Raw genomic sequence first — 20,595 nt, 5'->3', positions numbered from 1 at the left:
CGGCCGCCGCAGGCCGGCAGTGACATCATAGGCTCCTGCTCGCCACGCTCGCGCCCGCATTTTAGGAGACAGGAACAAACACGGATGTGAAATCAAGAATGAAAGAGACAGTAATCTAATTAATAGGCCATGAGCCAGGCTAACAGAATCAAAGAATCTGATTACACAAGTACCCCTCTTGCTATCTCCGCCGCCCCGCCCACACCCGTCTCCTCCAGCCTCCCCGCCGCTTCCTTTCCTAGGTTGGAAAGTCCAGGAGGCAAACCCAGAGCCCTCCGATTTCCTCACTGAAATCAAGATCAAGCCCACGGTGGGGCTCCAGCAGCCGGGAGGTCACGTGGGTGACCTTCGGGCCCTCGAACAGCCGCTCTGAGGAACTGAGATGACCAAGTGACCTACAGAATTTGGAAAGCTGGAGAGGTGACCCCTACACTTCCTACAAGTATCACTCTCAACCACAGCAACGACCACGACCACGACCACCATCAGTACACCTGCACTGATTGCTTCTGCTGTTAGTAACAGGACCAGGAGAGAGCCGTTCTTCACTCAGAGCCATTTTAAGAGGATCTACTTTTTCAAAAAACCATAGCACAACTCTTTTTTCTACATCACCTTGCTTCTGGGTCACCAATAACTTCAAAGTTTTAACTCTCCTTCCACACCCTTCCCCACCACAGACATCTGAGCACAGCCAGGTACTAGGTTTTATCACTGCCACATAGCATCTGTTCTAATAGGTCCAGTCAGCCATGTGCAATCCATGAAAGAAGTGAATTCTCTCATTTCTATCCTTCTGCCTTGAAAAAAACCAGGTCCACCTCCTAAATAATTAATTTCAAGTCTGCATCCAGTGCCAATACTTGTTGCATCCATTTTAGAGTTTGATTAATTACCCTGGAACTTGGGCAAACTAAACTCAGTGTGGAGAGAATGTTTCTTCCTTCAATTTAGTTCTGAAAGCTACAAGTTATTGATGGATCTTTACTCTATTTACATACAAATTGGTGCAAATATGGCCATCTCTTAAAATGCATTTTGTATAAATATATAAAAGTGTCATTTTTGATTTAGCTTGAAGAGGTTGATCATTTATTACAAAAATAAACGAATAAATACAACAATATATTGTTGCTTCCAACAGGATAAATACTTTACAAATATATAATTTAAAAAACAAATTTAATTGTTAAAATTATTTAAAATATTACACTTATCGATAAAACTATCAATAGCATAGACTGCATTTAATATTAGAACTGATTATTCTCTGGATGTTGAAAACCATTCATACAAAACAGATTATGAGCATGGTAACGAGCGTACACTGGGGGCTACAGGGAAGCAAAGGGAATCTTTAAGATCAATAACGAATAGTACGGTTTTGGAACAAAGAAGTAGTCCTTGGCTAAGTACTTAAAGAAAAAAAAAAAAAAAGAAAAAAAAAAGGCAGAGCAACTACAGCAAAGTGACTATTTTAAATACACCTTGAATGATTTATCGCCCAGACTTGCAGGGGAAGATGGTTGGGTGAACGAGATGGCTGTAGCTTGGACAACTGATCAGAAGCCACGGGAGACTGCAAACTATAAATGGGCCTAGCTTGGGATTAGCCAGCTTGATGGAACAGAACTTTGTCACTTTCCTCTGAGTTGGAAGGGGAGGAGGGGGTGGGCTGAAATGGAGGAAACAAACGAACACTTGACGAAGCACAAGACACTTGCGCTACAAAGGAACACAATGACCAAATTCATTAAAAAGATCTGGTGATATATAACAATATTTTCATTATTTACATGTGTAACAATATAAGCCTTAGCACAAAACCTCTCAGTTGTATCTGCCCTCACTTGTTTTCCAACCATGAATTTCATTTTGTAAATACATTCAAAGGGTTGATTTTTTTAAAAAAATATGGAGTGCAAGCATGAGCTCACTTTAAAAAACTACAAAATAATGGAATAAAATGGGCCAGCTTTCCCAGCTGCTCTAAGTTACTCTGCTACCTCTAAATCAGAGCTTCTTCCAAAGTAAACAGCAAAGGTTACTTTTTAATAGAAAACAGGGTGAAATCCAATGTTAGTTCTTTTGTTGTCAGCCAAATCAAGTAAGCAAATGCCTCCTAACATTTGAAATAGACCCATTCTCTGTCTCATCAACCACTACGAGTCCTGTAGGGAACATAGGTTTTCATCTCACGCGCCAATAGCACCCACCCTATAAAAACAACCACACCCGGTCCTCAGCTTTCCAATAAGGCCTTCCGTGCTTGCCCCTGTAGACCCTCAAAAAATGATAAAGTTTGTCACCACCCCCCCACTCCAGGTTGTAAATATGCTGGGCAAAGAGATTACAATAGCAAGACAAATAGGAAACGAGAAGGCAAAGAAAAGTAAATTGTGGTTTCTTGTTTTCATTTTTTCCCTGCTCTCTGTTTAATAAATATGGCCTTTTTCAGATTTCACAAATCAAAATGATTGTGATTTTTAGTACGATTTGGTGTTTAAAATAATGCAACCCAATACACGGCCATCTGGCTGGGCTTGATTTATGAAAGTGACACAGGGTCTGTCTGGAAGAAATAACTGTTCCTTGTTGCTCTCACAGTTTTCCGGGTTTTTTAACCCCTGCATTGATATCACAGGGAGAGGGAGTAAAGATGAGAGAAGACGCAAAAAGTGAGTGACAGCTCAATGAGATTAGGGGGAAACTAATCTACAAAATCACTGCTTTATCACCCCCAAATACTATTTTTTTTTTAAAGTACAATACGAAGGGACTCAAGGAAGCAGAGCCTTTTGCGTCTCGTTACTTACAACCTGAGGCATTACACTTTCATTTTCCCACATTGTAAATATTGATACATTAACTTGATAAATGTGACCGCTCTGCAGGGTGTATCTAAAGAGTGATCAAAAAGTGAAAACCCCCAGCACCGGTAAAGAAAATATAGAATCATACTGGGGAAAGACGGAAACACAGAAATGTAGAATCTTAAGTCTGAGCTGGTGATCACACTGAGGGTAATGCAGTGTGGACCACAATCAGGAGTTTAGAACTACATTCTTCCATTATAGAGAAAACAAACCAAACAACCCACCCCCCAAAACGGCTTAATAATTTAAACTTAATTACATATAGTTATTAATGGGACGTAATCGATATAAAAAGATTTCATCGCCTTGTAAGCTATTCTTTACCACTATTAGTCTTCAGAAAAAAGAGGAAAGAGATGTAGCAATATGGTGGGGGAGGGGAGATGAGAGGGAAAAGAGAGGCTAAACTTTGGTGGTGGCGGTGAGGGACTCTGTGTTCACCATTAGTAACCAGTTGGCACATTTTTACTGGGGATGTAGTCCAACATTCTGATAAAGATGATAAAGGACACAGGTATCTCTGAGAAAAGGACTAGCATTTAGACAATCTCACCTAAAAACACTAAAAACACCCACTAAAATTAAGGGAGGGACAAATTTTGTGAAATTAACAGACTAACAAGGAGTGACTACTTTGTCAGTTACCAGCGGTTTCTGTCATTGCCTTTTATTCTAGATTTGCAAATGTACCTTAGGTGGAGCTGACGGCTTCCTCAGCTCTATCCCTTAAGGATTTGCATTGTAAAAAAATATTTTCTAAAGGACTCTCTTCTTCCCACACAGTGTTTATGCATCAGACACAGACTATTTCATTCTAACAAATTTATTTTCTCGATCAGCTCTTATGGAATCACTACTCAAATTAAATTACAATCAAATGATCACATCAAAAGATACCCTTATTACCTAGCAACTGTCCATATTTTCATTTCATTTTGATTTGTGCTCGTCTGAAAAAAACACGTAATACAAGATCTGGGGAAAAATAAATTACCGTTTTGCAGCAGTTCATAAGTATTCTGAATAAAATATTAAAAGAAGTCATTTAATGAAAATATAAAGCAAATATTTTTAGATCAACAACGGATCTAACAATTCTATATTGCCGTCTTTTGAAAAGTCTGTTTATTAAAACCTACCAAAAACACTGCTTGGAAAGGGCAGTATTATATAATCACATCCACAGCACCCATTCAATCAAAGTTGGCAACGGATTGAGGAGAAGAGTCCGGAGAAGTGCTGTCTTTCTAAATCCCTTGATCTGAGTCAGTCCAGAAATAAAAAATAAAAAATATTAATAAAAAAAATATTAGCGGTGGCATCTTTAGGCGTCGTCCACCCATCGGAGCGGCAGCCGATAAGCCGGGGTTGGATGCCGGGCCTCGCTCCGCGCCCTGTCCGCCCGCCCGCGCCCGGATTCGCCGGGGCCTCTCCCACTGGCCGCTGGACATCCCCTGCTCCCTCGCCCATTCCTCTGCTCTTTCGAGATGCTTTTATTTCCAAGGTTACTTTGAGGATACGTATTCTTTTTCTTTTGGCTTTGCTATCAGTCTGTTAATTTCAGAAGCTGTGAATACATATATGTATATATATATATTTCTTGTTTTCCAGAGATTGTTCTTTTTTTTTTCTCCTTCCCGTTTCATAGTCAATTTGTTTGTCCCCAAATGACTTTGATATGGACAAGAACAACAGGGTCCGGGAGCACAGAGTCACCCCTGATTAAACCCGGTGCCTCTGCCTGCTTTCTGGTCGCTCCCAGGAAACAAAGTTTCGGTGGATCTCTCGAGGCGAGGGGCGGGGGGGGCGGCCCTTTGGAGGGAAGAGGTGGGAGGGAGGGGGATTTTTTTTTTTAAACAAATGTTTGTTTGTTGTTTTTTTAAGAGGATAGGACGAGGCAGGTGCTAAGTGCTCTCCACCGTCGCCCCGTAGGACTTCTCAGGGTGGGAAAAGCCTCGCGAGCGCAGTTTTGGGGCGCTAGGCATCTTCACCCTTCTTTAAAAAGAAACCCCCAAAACGAGCCCCCACCAGAGTAGAAACGAGATCTCACGATCGCCCCCTTTTCTCTTCCGGTTTTGCCACGGTCGTGTATATAAAACAGTCTGGGCATTTCTAGGCTTTGTTTGTTTGTTTGTTTCGCCCCTCCTTCCTTGGACTTCAAACAACGTCTCCTCGGTGCGTCCCTCTCCTTTCCCCCCGAGGGCGGGCAGGCCTGTCTTTGGGAGGAGGGGAGGGCGGCCCGGCCCGGCCGGCCGCGGCGGCGGCGGCGGCGGCGGCGGCGGCGGCGGCGTGACAGCGGCGGCGACGGCGGCGGCGGCCCGCTCCGCGCTGCGCCCGGGCCTTCACTGCACGCTTGTCTGCAGCCCGTGGTGCGGCGGCGGCGTGTCGGCGCTCACGGTGCCCACCTGCGAGTAGACGTCGTCAGGCGTCTGCTGCTGGATCCCGGGCGGCGTCATGCGCTTCTCCTTCTGGCGCCGGTTGCAGAACCAGACCCGCACCACCTCCTTCTCGAGCTGCAGGCTGTCGGCCAGGTTGGTGATCTCCTGCGCAGAGGGCTTGGGGCACTTGAGAAAGTGGCTCTCGAGCGCGCCCTTGACGCTCACCTCGATGGAGGTCCGCTTCTTGCGCTTGCGGCCCTGCGCCGCGATCTTGTCGATGCTCGTGGGGCTGCCGGTGCTCGAGTCCGCCTCCTCCAGCCACTTGTTCAGCAGCGGCTTGAGCTTGCACATGTTCTTGAAGCTCAGCTGCAGGGCCTCGAAGCGGCAGATGGTGGTCTGCGAGAACACGTTGCCGTACAGGGTGCCCAGCGCCAGCCCCACGTCGGCCTGCGTGAAGCCCAGCTTGATGCGCCGCTGCTTGAACTGCTTCGCGAACTGTTCCAGGTCGTCGGACGTCGGCGTGTCCTCGTCCGAGTGCGGGTCGTGGCTGTTGAGTCCGGGCCCCGCGCCGCCGCCGCCGCCGCCGTGGTGCGGGGGTCCCTGCGCGTGGTGCGGGTGCGGCGGGTGCGCGTGCGCGTGGTGGTGGTGGTGATGGTGGTGCTCGGCCAGGTCGGGGGTGTCTCCGCGCACCAGCCCCGGGTGCACCAGGCTCTGGGCGCCGCCGCCCGCGCCGCCGCCACCGCCGCCGCCCGGCCCCGGGGGCGCGCTCAGCATGCCGTTCACCGTGAAGCCCCCGGGCTGTGAGTAGAGCAGGCTCTGCGGCGGCGGCTGCTGGCCCCCAGCCATGGACGGGAGGTGCGCGGCGGCGGCGGCGGCGGCGGCAGCGGCGGCGGCGGCGGCGGCGGCCCCCCAGCCCCCGGGGTGGCCCTGGTGCGGCGGCGGCGGCGGCGGCGGCCCGAGGTGCGGCGGCCCGCGGTGGTGCAGAGCGGTGCCCGCGTGCAGGTCGTCGCGCCCCGCGCCGCCCTTCACGTCGGGGCCCTGGGGCGGCGGCGGCGGCGGCGGCGGCGGCGGTGGCTGCTGGGGGCTGCCGGCCATTCCCACGGCGCTGCCGGACCACGGCGAGCTCGCCTCCACGGCGGCGGCGGCGGCGGCCGCGGCGGCGGCGGCGGCGTGGGGCAGGGCCGTCACCCACTGGTGCGCGTGGCTCAGCATATGGCCGCCGTTGCTGGCGGCCATGGCCCCCTGCATGAAGTCGCTCTGCACCATCTTGACGGAGGCCGGGTCCCCCCGGTAGGCACCCGAGGTCACGGCGGCGCTGCCGGGCGGCATGCCGCCGCCGCCGCCGCCCGCCCCCCCGCCGCCGCCGCCGCCGCCGCCCCCGCCGCCGCCAGCCCCCGCCGCGTCCGAGTGGACGATGGAGCCGGCCGCTAGCAGGCTGTTCCCCGGCAGGTAGGGGTTAGAGGCCGCCGTGGCCATCCCGCTCCGCTCCCGCCACCCTACCGCCGCCACCACCGCCGCCGCCGCCGCAGCAGCAGCCGCGGCCGCCGCCGCCGCCGCCGCTGCGCCCCCCCGCCTCCCCCCGCTCCGCCCCCGCCCCGGGCCCCCGCCGGCCCCGCCGCCGCCGCCGCCGCCGCCTCCGCCCCCGCCGCCGCAGCCGCGGCCGCCGGCTGCAGCTGCAAGGCCGCTGGGCAGGGCGCGGGGGTCGCCGGCCGGCCTTGGTCAGCAGCAGCAGCAGCCGCCGCCGCAGCCGCCGCAGGAGCCGCGCTCCGGGGAGGGGGGCTCGCTTCTCGGCGGGGCGCGCTCCGTGGCCGCCCCCCTCAGGGGGGGTCGTGGCCGCCCCCCAGCCCCGGCGCGATCGGCTCGCTCCAGCGGGGCTCGCCGGGCGGGGCGCGGGCCTGCGCCGGGGCTCCGGGCCGGGCGCGCCGGCTCGCGCTCCTCCTCCTGTCCTCGGGCGAGCGCGGACTCTGCCGGGGCGCGGGGCTCGGTCCACCTGCTAAGTGGAGGTTTCGCTGGAGGCAACAAAGAAAGCAGCCACTCCTTTCTTCTGGACCAAACCGTGGACGACCGGCGACCGGCCGCTCCTCGCCGCCTCCTCAGGAACGCAGCTCACTCGTCTCCCCTTGGAGTAGTAAAACTTTTTTTTGTCCTTGAAGGCGTGGTGATGCTGGCTGCTCGCGTGCGGAGAGGAGAGGCTGGCTCCTGCTCTCCCCCTCCGGTCCTCTCGTTTCAAGTTTTGTTCTGTCCTAGGAAAACTTCTGGCGCTGGTGCATTTCTCTGAAGTTGCTATTGCCGGAGCTCGTGGTTGCCTCTGAAACAACAGTCCTTTTTCATTCTCCTCGCAACAGTCACAGTCTGATGCGACATCTTTCCTTTTGGGTAGAAATTAGGAGACAAATATAACAAGGAAAAAAATTGAACAGGAGAAAAACGAGGTCGAGTTTCTCGGTTACCTTGCTGCTGACGGTTGGGGTTGGTGTTTTATTTTTTTCCCAGCAGAGGTCTGCAGGAGGAGGAAGAAGAGTGCACTGGTGGAGGTGGAGGTGTGTGTGTGCATATAGGGGATCCTTGATACACAACCAACTCCAGTGGCACGACGCACGGCTCGGAGGCTGCCCCGACGGCGCTGGCGCTGGCCGTGCCGGAGCGGAGTTGCCGCGGGAGCTCGCTCTGCGCCCTGGTTCGCGCGCTCTCCCTCTCTCTTCCCCTCTCCCTCCCTCCCTCTCTCGCTCTCTCTCTCGCTGTCGCTCTCTCGCCCTCTCGCCCGCCCGCTCGGATCTGACAGTTCGCTCTCTGTCCCTCCCTCTCCGAGCGGGGACTGTCGAATGTTTACCCTCCGCCGCGAGCGCGCACCCACCACTGCACTTTCCCAAATACAAGGAAGTCGAGCACCAGGGTCCCCGCTGATTGGCTACCCGCTGGGTGATTGGCAGGTCCGGAATGACTGGCTCAGGACGCGCGGCCCCCCTTCCGGCCGTTCCGATTGGTTGCTTTTTAATTTAGGCAGAGCGTCGTAGAAGCTGGAAATCTGTCGTCCCCCCCCCTCCCCCCGCCGCCTCCCTCCGGTTCGCCACTTTCTCCTCCCCGCCCCTCCTCCGCCACCCCCTCCGCCACATCTTAACTCTTAGTGTCCGGCCGAGACGTAGGCTTTCCCTCCGTGGCTCTGGGCATCTCAATAGGTCTGGGAGGGGGAGGGGGAGGGGGAGGGGGCGGGAAGAAAGGGAAAGGAGGGGGGGGGCGTGCGGGCGGGCGGGGATCCGAAGGAGAAAGTAGAGGGGAAAATCATGAAAAACAGCAACCTACCCACTCCACCTGGTACCGCGTTGTGCTGCCGTCCTCCCCGCCCCCCACCCCATCCCAGAGATCGGTAACGCGCCCGGCACGGATGCGCCATTCACGCCAATACCTATAGGCAGATGTGTCCCCAGTGGTTTCAAAGTTTCCTTGCTCCTCCACCAGCCGGCCCCCGTCCCCGCCTCGGCGGGGGTGGGAAGGGGGAGCTGGCGGCGACGAGAGCCTGGGTAGCGGCCGCGCTCCTTGGAAATCCGCCACCGCAACTTTCCGCAGCTGCTTCGCGCCGGCGGCGGCCCCCTTTGTTTAAGTTCTCGGATGCCATAGTCTGGGAAACCTGCAGCCCGGGACCAGCGCGGGGCCCGCGCGTGCGAGAAGGACCGCAGGCTGCAGCGCGCTCCCCACCCCCGCCTCTCCCTTCCCCCGCCCCCTCCGCCGGGATTCCGGCGAGGAACGCGCGTGCCCTTGCGAGTCCTGGGGTGCCGGGCGGCGGAGCGCTCGGCCGACCTTCCCCCCTAGACACACCGTCAGTGTGTCTCCCCCCGCCCTCCAAAGGCGTCGGGGAGCCTGCGGCAGCGGGAGCGGCCTAAGGAAGCGGATCCGCCCGCCGCGCCCTCCACCGCTCACACTGTGTGCGGGTGCGTGTGTGTGTATTTCTTTATTTCGGTGCGGTCGTTATTAGTGGTGTTTCGCCTGCTCGCTATTCCTGGGCACGCTGGGGCTTTCTCTTTCTCTCTGGCCTCGGAGGGTCTGCGGCGGGCGGCGCTGAGCGCGTTCTCAGCCCAGCCCGGCGGAAAGAGTTAAGGGGGCCGGGAGGGGGAGCGCGCGGGGTGGGCGGGAGAAGAGGGGGTGGGGGAAGCGGCCGAGCGGAAACGCTGCACAGAGGAGCCTCAGCGAACCAAGAAAAAAGAGAAAGTGGCCACGAAAACAAGGGCAAATTGAACCCTCCTCGGGGATTTCCAATGAACTAACCCGACTAGGACATTCAGTAAATACATCGTCCCTAATGAGTGTGCGTGTGCTTGCACCCCGCACCCGGCCGCGCTGCGCCGGCCCTGCCCGCCGCCCCGGACGCAGACGCGGAGCCGCCGGGGTGCTCGGGGCTGCCCTTCTCCCGCGAATAATTCCTCTGCTGAGCGCAGTTAGGGGTACTCAGAGCCGGAGCTCTCCAGCCCAGTCGCAGACACGCAGCCCTTGCGAGATCTCGAGATGAACAGTGGGCGCGTAGCATTTGTGTAGGATCTGGTCCAGCTCCTGCGTGCCGGGGGGAGAGATGCCCTCGTAGGTAGGTTTTAGTGATTCCATTATTGCGAAGGTATAGACCTGAACGGCGGCGGTAACCAAACCCCAGACAGAACGGATTTTTCCCTGTGCGTCCCCCTAAGGATCCTTTTTATATTTATGTATGCGTATATGTATATATGAAAGATGGAACACAGATTTCATTGAATAAATCTGAGATCTCCAGGTGCAGACGTTTGAATAGTCGGTGCCAGCACCCCATGTTTTCCTTTCCTGCCGATTTTGCTTGGATCCGGCTCAAAAACCGAGAGAGTCTCGTGGTTTTGTTTACACTGAATGGGGAGGATAGGAACAGAGCCATGGGGCCCCTTTCATTAATATACAGTGAGGATTTTGTCTAAATTACTGCTATGAATTTCACAGTACACGCTTTCAAAAGCAGTCTCAGGTGGCCTGATGAAACGTGATAGCGCTTCTGCTATCCACTTTACACACATCCACTTTCTTTTCAAGGAGGGTGTGTGTGCGCGTACGGGAAGCCCCCCAAAACGCCGTGCTCCTCGAAATCAGAAATACACTTCTGTTCCGAGCTCTGTCCCCTTCGTCCTCCCCCTTCGCGTACTTAGTTCTCCAGTCGCTCCCCAGCCCCACCCATCCGTCCCCTCCCTTTGCCGAGTGTGATTGTTTTGTCTGGAAAAAAAAAAAAATCCAAAGTATATAACAAGGGGAGAACAGTTAGTGCTGATTTTCATTTGCATACATTTTCATATATTTTGGTGAAAATAATAGACTAGTGGAGAGCTGGGCTTAGAGGAGTCGCTGGAAAGGCAAGACTAAGGAAGCACCGCTTCTGGGGAGTTGAGAATATGCCTCCCCCCACCCCAGTCACCTTATTTATTTTTTTTTGAATGAAACATCTTCATTTATTTTAAAATCTAACGTTGGAAGTTTGCTCGGTAAGTGTTTTTCATTTTCTTTCCCTGCTTTCTCTTTTCTGCCCCTCCTTTCCGGTTTATTTATGCTTTTGTAGGTTTGGGAGCTTGTTTCCAGCGCTTGGGACAAGAGAGGGCAACTGTTTCGAAGGAGGGAAGGGAAAGAGTGTTGGGGGGAGAGTTAAAAAAACCCAACCCTGCTAAAATATTACATAAAACGATGGCCTCATTCCAAAGCTCCCCACGGCAAGGCACTTTACTTATTTTTTTTGGGGGGGGGGGAGGAGGAGGAGAGTGATATTAATTTTAATTGTTGATTGTCAGGGAAATATAAAGGCCCTAGAAAAAGAAGTGATGACGAAGCACGCAGTATTATAAATATTTCTTGCTTTGGGGTTTCTTTTTTCTAGAGAATCAGGACTAGAGGGAAAGAAACCCCCTTTCTGTAGCCAATGCTGATGTGTTGAACTACGTGTGCCTGCCTGGGATTGGGGTGAGGGATTCCTGCTGGGAGCAGGGGGATGGAGTGAGGGAGGGGGGCTTGGCAAAGGGAGGGCAGAGAGCTGCAGAAGAAGGAGGCAGGGGAGGAAGAAGTGGCAGGAAGTCGGTGCCCCCCTGGTTAAGGCCGCGTCTGGGGAGCTGGCCGCAAGCTGCAGTCTCCCAGCTCGGTAGTGAAAGGCCATCAGAAAGAGGGTGATCAATCAAAACTAACCAGGACACCTTACACTTTATTCCCAAAGGATGCTGGAGCTTTAGCGTGGCATAGTGTTTTACTTTGTTTTCTATTTTTGACGGCCGGCCTTGACCCCTCACCCCTCCGACTCTCGCCACTGTCCCTGGGTTTTGTAAAAATTAAGGGTGCCTTGCTTGCTAGGTGCAGTTAATTTGAGAAATACGGCTGGAGGAAATAGCTAGGCCAAGTCCAAGCCCATGTGAGAACCTTCCTTACTGTAGTGAAATGGGCTGGAGAGGATTCTAAAAGGTTCTTGGTTTTGTTCTTTTTAGAGGAAGTCACGTCTGGGGTGGTGAGGGGGTGAGAATCAAATAGCTGGAATATTATTGCACTTTTGTCTCCGGAACACCTTGCAATTTGAAATTTGTAATTTCTTTGGAAACAGTTGATGCCAAATCAATGAAATGGTTTGTCAGGAAGGAGGAAGAGGTTTCACTTGGGGAGGGGGTAAGAATCGCCAGTTTTCCGCTCCTTGTTTTGCGTGCCTGGCAGCGTCGCTTTTGACTGAGGTTAACTCTCTGTGCTCCATTGGACCAGATGCCATATAGAGCTGCTCCCTGAAGATCATTTGTTTCCTTGATGGGGAACATTTCTGAGCAGAGCATATTGGTTGCCATAGAGAGAAAAAGAAAAGGAAGAACACTGGTCACATTAAGCTATATGTTTGTGCACTGGGCTTTAGATAAAAGGACCTTGGCTCAGCCAAAGAGAAGAAGCCGAGATAGAGATTTCTAGCGCCACCAAAACTAGCTTTATTTTGTTTTGGACTTTTACAGTTGAAACATATAAGCTAATTTTATTGGTTGTTGTTAATTTTATATGACACGGTTTACTGAACAAAATAAACTTTGCAAGTGCTCGGGAGTCGCACTCTTGGCTTGTCAGCAGGGGGCGCACTGACTCGTCTTAGCAGGTACCGTGTAAAATGCAGCTGTTTCAAAAGCAAATCTGCTCTTCCAAACTTGCCAAAGGAACAAATGCCCCTACCTTTCTATGCATATTCACAACGAGGAGTGAATTCATTGCAGAGCACAGCGCCTTAAAATAGGGCAGTGAGTCCCCCCCATCTCCCACCCAGCCCCTTCTGTGAAATGGCCCCGAAAGAAAAACAGTTCAGAAAAGTATTCCTCCATTTCTTTCCGCAGAGTGGATGTAAGTCTGGAAAACAGAGTTGGGCTGTGAAAGCAAAAACACTTTACAAAATTATTAGGGGTATGTAGTAAGCTACCTCAGAAGCTGGCTTTCGGGTTGGGAAACAGTCAAGAAGAGAAAAATACATTCTAAAGATATTATCTACTAAATAGTGAACATTCTTCAACTTGATGCAGGCTTTGACTTCTAAATAAAAATCCAGCTCCTGGAGACTCAGTCAAGGCGTCCTGGATCTCTTTTACTCCATTTGATATTTAATGGCTCCTTTAATTCTTCATACCTCCTCTGGCTGTAGAAAGATTTTGGATTTATCCTTGAAAGGCTTGTTAGGGAAAAGGGAAAATACAAAATCGCCATCCCTGAGAGGTCACTGTGGGCTTGAAACTTTTTGGCACAGTATGACCTAACACAGTTGCAGAAAAGTTTCAAGAGAGCACAGGCTTTCCGCCTCAGAGATTTTTAGATACAGCCAAGGAAGACTGAACTTTATTGTGGGGAAGGATGAAAAGATACGTGGAAAATTTCCTAAAATAGTGAAGGGCAAATCCTGCCCGGTTCTGAGGAATTAGTCAGTTTGTCACTAACAGTTTTCCCAAGGAGATTTGGAGAGCCTAAGGAAGGGAAGCCATGAGTGGCTGGAAGTGGGGAGCTGGCTTCCGTTGTTCAGCGGCTCCCCACACCTGTGAGTATTGCCACCGAGCCTGCAGGAAGGGCCCCGGGCTGGAGGCTCTACCGTCCCTCTGGAGGAGCAGGAAAGACATCTTATCCTTTCGAACTCTACTCCAAGCCAGCCAGGTTCCAGCCAGAAGTTTTGCTTTGAAACTAACTTGAAAAAGTCAAGGTTTGGATTTAAGTGGTATTTCATCTAGGAGGGCTGAAAGATTATGGGAATAACGTATGCAAAGGAGACACTTTAAAAAACATATTAAGTCCATGATTTTTATCCAGGAGCTCTCACATTTAGAGTCAGGAAATGTACTGTCAGGTCTGTGCGAATAACACAAAGTGGGAAATGGAAGAAACCGTGTAATTTGAACCCAAACATGGCTTTTTCTTCAGCTCTCCGGACATTTCAGACAAAAGACTTCTGGGGGAGATCCACACGCACTAGACCAATGCCTCAAAGCTCTAGGTTACTTGGCAGGCCCTGGGCTGCTAAATGCATTTTAAAATTATTCAGGAGAAAGGGCACTTTTCTGTTCAGCCAGGCATTTTGTAAAATAATAGTTAAGCAATAATTGTACATATTGGGAGCGTACTTTTTGGTATCACTTTTCATGAGATCTGGGATGGTTACTATCTTGGCTGCTTCGTATGTTCCTTTTCTATAAAGTTACTTAAAAAAAAAAACCTGGAAGAAAAAAAAAGCTTGCTACTCATGATATCTACAATCTTAGGTTACCTCGAGTAAAGGAAATAGAAAATAATAATTCTGGGTAAAGCAACAAGTTAATTTGAGAACTGGCATATTATAGAGACCGCGTTAGCATTCTGTAATGATTTGGAGGTGGAAACAATCAAACTGGGTATGAATTAAGATCCAAAGAGCTGGGCAAAGCTACAGACTTTAAATTGTTGGGGATGGTGAAATTGCTTTTGCCAAAAGAGAGAATGAAGAACATTACCTGGGTCAGATGCACAAAATACAAACTGGGTATTTACTCATTTGCTTCCATTTGAGAATGATAAGGTGCTCCGTCCGGTATCGTGGCAGTGCAGAAGCACATTTGCCATTAGCATTTACAAATTAAAATGTGTTGCATACTCACAATCCACACTGTGTGCTAGATCCAAAGAAAGGGCTCTTCAGTGGTGGCTTTTGGGTGGAAATGAGTATTTGTCATCTGGCTTGGCGGTGGGTGGGTTGTTTCTTGGTCTTGCTAAGTTTTTGGAAGTGTCCCGGTGGTTCCTCCTAGTTCTTTGTATCACTTTGATAACTGATTTATCTGATCTGCAGGAAAGGAGCAAGCAGTTAGTTCTCTTAGATGGGCTGCAAGGAGCAATGATAAATTCAGACACTTGTGATTTCTCACCCTCAAGTAAGAAGCTTTACTTCTGATGCTTATAGGACAGCTTTAAACTACAGACCATCTCAGATTGTGGAATCTAAATTAAGAAGGCATGATAAGTTGGTAATCAAGTGTATGCTTTAAAAACAACCCATTTCCAACGGTTTGCTCACTGTAGCTGCATTCGTGCACCTGACCAGTCTGGTAATGAAAGCTACCAATCGCTAGGGAAGCCGTGGCTGACACAATGGGATGGACTATTCTTGCCTGTCCCCCTTCACCTCCCCCCACCAACAGTGGTCTTCTTGGAATTTAAATTCACAGGGCTAGGTAACAGAGAACCCAGCTGATTGACCAGAGTGATGATGATGAGTTATTAACAAAAACATGTGGGTATGTCTAGCTAGAAAAATATTCCAAGGTCAACTTGGTGTTTTTGTGTCTGTGTTTTTAAAAACAAAATATTAACTCAGCTTTGCCAGAGGGGTGGTTGGATATTTTTGAGCCTGTGGCCCTAACAGAATGAACTCTCCTCTCTTCCTTGAGGACACGCCCTGCCCAGAACCCCCCAGATTCCCTGTATAGTTTCTCCTTTCTGGGTTGGAACCAGGTAGCCTCCTGATGGATGTCTTTGTAGCACACCAGAAAGCAATTCTTGTACTTTAGTGCCTCTGGTTTTTGTTTGTTTGTTTTTTTTTGTTTTTTTACATTTTTTTTTTAACACTTGAATTTAGCTATTGTCTGAGGAGCTGGGTGCAGATTGCAGCTCATCAGGCTGAAGGCTGCTCTTTTGGGCATTTCCCCCCAGTGATGCTTCTGTGGTGTCTTTTCTCCTGTTGACGTTGAAGCTCCCACTTCACTGCCCTGCCCCCTCCCTAGGCTCGCCCTGGACTGTCAGCCTTAGGGGGTCTTCAAGGGTGGCTATTCTGCTCACTTTTAAAATCCAGTACCAATATTCACAGATAACTGATACTTCGGATACTCTGTGGTTTGCAGCAATAAAATTCCAGCACTAAAAATATCTGGCAAAGAGACTTTTGGCGGTAGAACTAAATGACCTTGTTCATCGTAGCTTCATGCAACTGGGGCTCGTTAGTCCCCAGTTAAAAGTTCTGTGTCTGATTATAGCTTTGAAGGCCCACCTCCTCCCCCCAGATTTCAGGTAGGGAGTCTGGTTTCTCAACAAAGCCCAAGGGGAGGATCCCAAGCTTACAGTGGTGTTGGACAGCCCTCAGCTCTTAATTTAGTATTATATCAGGGTGCAAAAAAACCTCCAGAAGTCAAGGCGTCTGTTGTCCAAATGGCTTAGGCTCTGTTCCCTTTATTTGAAATTCACATCGCAGAAACAAGTAAAACTTCACTTGGAAAAACATTGACTATTCAAGTCTCCAAAATTCGAAAACACTGGGATGTCAGTGCTAGGGTCCAGCAAGCGATTCCTATCCAGGGTTAGGAAGTCACATTGGGACGTTCCCTAGAAAGGTTTGCTTTGGGGGGGGGGGTCTCTCTTCCGCAGCCGCAGGGTCCCCCTGCCTGGCCCCTGCTGTGGTTTGCGGCCCTCCGAAGCGGCTTCTCTCGAATAGGCGGCGGCTTCTGGGGGTCCCAGGGCCGAGCTCTGCTTCCGTAGACTGCGTTTTATTTTACTGAGAGCACAATTTGCATAATAAAATGAAGAGGACCCATTGCTCCCCTTTTCTCCGTACACACTGCCCGGCAAGGACTTTGAGACTGTTATCTGAACACCCAGAGCGGCCTTCAGAAGTCGAATTAGCATTGCTTTTCTAGGAGAAAAAGAAAAATGGAAAGCGATTAAAAGCAAAAAGGCCAGGGGAGAGGGAGTAAAGGAGGAGGAGTGAGGTGGAGGAGAAAGCAGGGAGAGAGCGAGGAGCGCGGGGCCAGAGGCACAAAGGGGAGAGAGACCAGACGGGGTGCGGACCAGCGACGAGGGAAACGCTGAGTCACCCTAACCGGGCACCGGGGACAAGGCGGCGAGATGCCGCAGCCCAGGAACAGCCGGTGCGCATCGCACCCCACCTTCCAGGCCTCCTTCCCGCCCGCCGCCGGCGGAGCGCGGCCGTGGAGCTCGGCGCCGCCCGCCCGCCTTTGTCACCGGCTCGGTGCGCGGCCGCGGGCTCCCGCGGCGGGCTTTGTTCTGGCGGAGCAGGGCAGGACCCCTCGCCCCGCCGCCCCCCGCCCCCCGCCCCGAGCTGGGGAAGCTGGGGGTGGGGACGGGGCGACGGGGACGGGGACCAGAGGAGCGTCGGCGGGCGCCTTGGAGCCTGGGGTTTCCTGCCTTCGCTCTTTTCGTAATTGAGCTGTTCTCCTTCGGGGCGGGGGCCGGGCGGCGCGGGAGGAGGGGGAGAGGGAAAGGGGCGCCCGCTCTCCGCCTGCCGCAGGGGCGAGCGCGGCTCGCGGCGGATCCGCATTGTGTCCGAGTGTGCACGGCTGGAGGGGCGCAGGCATCGATGCGGGAGGAGAGCCGCTGAATCTGGCCCCGCGTTCCAGGTTTCTGGCCAAGGTTTTGGCGGCTGCGGGGCGCCTCGGGTCGGTGCCCGGTTCTCCCCCAAGATCTGCTCTCGAGGTGCTTTGGGACCGCGCGTGGGCTCTGTGGACGCGCCCTGGGTCCGGGGGCTGCCCACGGGGAGCGCGCAGATCCCCGTCGCCGAGGCCTGTGGCTGGGGACAAAGAAGCAGACGGCCGGAGCGACCAGTGGGCGGGCGCGCACAGGCACCCACGCGCGCACCCCACCGGGGCCCTCCCTTGGAGCCCCCGCGCCTCGGGGCCCGCGGCTCCGCGTCTGGAAAGTTCGTCCCTCGCACAGCCCGCTCCCTCCTCTCACCCTTGCCTTTAGCAAACGGCGTGGGATCGTGTGTCACCCTCTCCCTAGCCACCCCCAAAGGTGTGGGCAGATTGCAAGAGTTGCTGCTCTGTTATTGTTTGTCAAACAGGCCCTTTCTCTTGGGAGAGGGGCGAGGGGCATGTGGCGGATCCCGGGCCAGGATTACATTAATCAAAGCATTATTTCCCCAGAGAAGCCGAGCACAAATGAGAGTAAATCCTAATAAAATTGGATCGCGGAGAAATGGTACGCTTTAAGTAATCTGTGCTGCCTGGTAAAAAATCTCACGTTTATATGATGTGGGTCTTAAACAAAAAAATCTGCACACCTTTGGCCTTGGTTGCTGGGTCCGTATCGATCGGGACGGGGGACAGTCACCACCCCAAGCTCAGGTGAACTTCTGAAGTGAGAAAGGGACGTGGACACCCCGGAGTCCGAGGTTCTATTCCAAGGGTACTCTTGGCCCGGGCGCCCCTCTGGAGTATTTGCAGAGGCCCTGGGCCGGATCGAGACCCCTCGGTGCCCTGCGAGGACGCGGACTCTGTTCCTCTGGGATCGTGGCTCCACCGTCCTCCTCGAGCGAAGCTGCAGGGCGGGCAGTCCCCGTGGGTGGCGGCGCGAAGCCCATCGGGCGGGCGGCGGGACTGCCAGGTCTCCCCGGCCCCCGGCCCAGGGCCCGCCCGAACAGGAAAGGGGGTGACTGCTGGGGAAGCCGGGGGCGCGGCTGGCCGGCGACACTTCTGGTACTTTCAGGTCGTCCCAGCCTGTAAGCAGGCTCGCACTTGGTCCGCCTCCGTCCCCCAGCTGGTAGGAAACTTTCCGATGCCCGGCGCGGCCGTGCACTAGAGAAGAAGAGCTCTCCTCCCCACCCAGAGCTCCGAGCAGGCAGGCAAAGCCCACCGGCCAGGAGGAGACCTCCCCGGCCAGCTCCCGTCCCCCTCCGGCCGCGGGACACGAGAGCGGACTAGCTGGTGACAAGCGGGAAAGCGCCGTCCCCGTCCTGCGGGCGAGCACCAGCCTCCAGACTCCGCGCGACCTTCCAGAGACGCGCGGCCGAGACCGCTTCCGCGCCGGCCTCGCGGCCCCTCCTCCGCGCCCGAGGCCGCGGCCCCGCGAGCGCGGCGCCCCCTGCAGGCCGGCGCCGGAGGAGCCACCGCGCCGCCCGCCGGTGGCCGGGCCGCGTGGGTTCCCCGCGCTGCCCACGGCCGCGCCCGGCCCGCGCGCACGCGCACAGCCAGCGCCCCCCCCCCCCCCCGCACGCAAGCTGCCGGCGGAGGGGCGGGGGGAGAGCCGGCTGGAGGAGGGCGCAGGAGGGCGGCCGGAGAGCGGGGGTGGGGTGGGGGGTCGCGCCGGGTCACCCCTCCCTGGCCCTTCCTCCCCGCTCCCGACCCCTCTCGGGTCGGCGCCGGGCAACCCCTGCCGGAGTCGGCGGCCGCGCGCCTCGTTCCCGGCCCGCGGACTCCGGAGTCCCGGGAGCCTCGCTGTCCGCTCGCGGGGCAGGGCCGGGCGCCGGGAGGGGCTCCCCTGCGGAGCGGCAAGGAGAGCGGCTTGGAGCGGTGTGCCTGTGCGTGTGTGCAGGTGCGGTGTGCGTGGTGCTGTGTGTGTGTGGTGTGTGCGAGGGCGGCGTGCGTGGGAGTGCGGTGCGCGCGCAGGGCAGGGCAGGAGGCGGTGAGCGATGCTCTGGTGCAGCCGTGAGATCTAAATCTGCCAGCCCCCCCGCCCCCCACGCGGGCGTCTCCTTCCTCCGCCTTCCATCCCCTCTGAGCCCCAGAGAGATCCCTCTTGGGGTCCCGGCATGTTCACGGACCCCCGGACTCACGTGAGCGAGGGTGAGCCGAAAGGGACCGTGTCCGCTGAGAAATGCGACCGAGAGCCTTTCCAGGCTCCTGCCTGCCCTTGAGACGGGATTTCACCCACTGGGAAGCCACGTTTCAGGGGCTTGTGTATCTGCTTCCTCTCGGTCTTGGCCTTCAAAGGGGCTTGCGTGGAGGTTGTTTTTATTATTTTTGGAGGCATAGGGTGGAGGTAGGAACCAGTTGAAAATCACTTTTGGGGGTCTCTTTAGCTGACCAGCCAGCCAGTTTGCGGGCTCCTTTCCAGTGATGGGAATTTTTTTTGGAGGGGGGGGGCGGGGAGTGCAGACACCCACATCTTTTCAGTTCTGAAATAATGACTCTCCTTTCCTCCAATCTCTGATTTTCATAATTTCATACAAAACAGGGCTGTCAGTTATCTCTTATTAGAAAAGAGGAAAGCAGACTAATAGAAGGAAACTTGGGCCCAATGAAATTCCTCCTTCTTACAACATTAACTAGCCTATCCAAATTGTTCAAGTGTCAAGGGGGAACACAGGGCAGAGAGAATTCAGAAAAAGGCTAAATATTTCTCTCCATCACTGAAAATATGAACCCAATTGCCCAACTGTAGTTTTGATAACGTGACTTTCAGAGGATCCTAAAAATAAACTTTATAAATACTTTCAGTGTCCTCTTTTTGTCCTAATGTTTGCATCTGGGGATTTTCACTAATTTGGAAACACCATTGGTATATATGTCTTTGCTTCTTGGATTTAGATGGACATTATGTGGTTTAACTCTTAGCCACAATTCACTATAAGACCTCCTGTTCTGGAGAAAGGCTCTGAGTAAAATTTACTCACACTCACCTCAAGAGACCCTCACCAGCCAGTATCTTGATACTATTTCCATCACTCCTTTTCATAAGATAATGTATAGACAGCTAAATTTTGGTCAGGAAGGTTAATGGTAAAATGTCAATGTTTAACAGGATGAGCTTTAGTTTTTGGATTCAAAGTTCAGCTTTTCTTTGAATTATTTATCAAGCTGTTTGCCCATAGGCCTTCCTAAGAGAAGGGCAAGGTGAAGGGGGGGGGGCACCACTAATTTATTTAAAGCATATGTTGACATAAGATTAAAAAACTAGCCTTTTGGAAAACAGTAATAAGTAAACCATGTCTATAAACACCCACCTTTGGGACTGTGAAAAAAAGGAAACCTAATTACTTTCGTAGAAAACAGCCTCAGTTAACAGTTAACTAAAATATTGTATGGCAGTCCCTTGGAAGCTTCTCCTCCTCCTTCAGTATAGGACCCTTTGGTAATATACACATATTTATACATGATGTA

General features: G+C 53.1%; 2 protein-coding genes across 2 annotated transcripts; both read right to left on the bottom strand.

Moving 5' to 3' along the window:
• Positions 1 to 5,218: 5,218 nt before the first annotated feature.
• Positions 5,219 to 6,730, bottom strand: POU3F3 (POU class 3 homeobox 3). The gene has a single exon (XM_068564581.1). It carries the CDS (start codon positions 6,728 to 6,730, stop codon positions 5,219 to 5,221), a length of 1,512 nt encoding a protein of 503 aa, XP_068420682.1.
• Positions 6,731 to 6,750: 20 nt separating this feature from the next.
• On the bottom strand, positions 6,751 to 20,157 carry LOC137777419 (collagen alpha-1(I) chain-like). The gene is made up of 7 exons (XM_068564181.1): positions 20,131 to 20,157; positions 17,990 to 18,973; positions 16,645 to 17,285; positions 9,578 to 9,735; positions 8,555 to 8,751; positions 6,969 to 7,244; positions 6,751 to 6,927 (listed from the first exon to the last, which is right to left on the bottom strand). The coding sequence occupies exons 1-7, from the start codon at positions 20,155 to 20,157 to the stop codon at positions 6,751 to 6,753; spliced, it is 2,460 nt and encodes an 819-aa protein (XP_068420282.1).
• Positions 20,158 to 20,595: the final 438 nt, after the last annotated feature.

Source organism: Eschrichtius robustus, chromosome 15 (assembly GCF_028021215.1).
Source record: "Eschrichtius robustus isolate mEscRob2 chromosome 15, mEscRob2.pri, whole genome shotgun sequence".
Classification (NCBI taxonomy): Eukaryota; Metazoa; Chordata; class Mammalia; order Artiodactyla; family Eschrichtiidae; genus Eschrichtius; species Eschrichtius robustus.
Note: the sequence above shows the minus strand (reverse complement) of the source record. Positions and strands in the feature narration are given on the sequence as shown.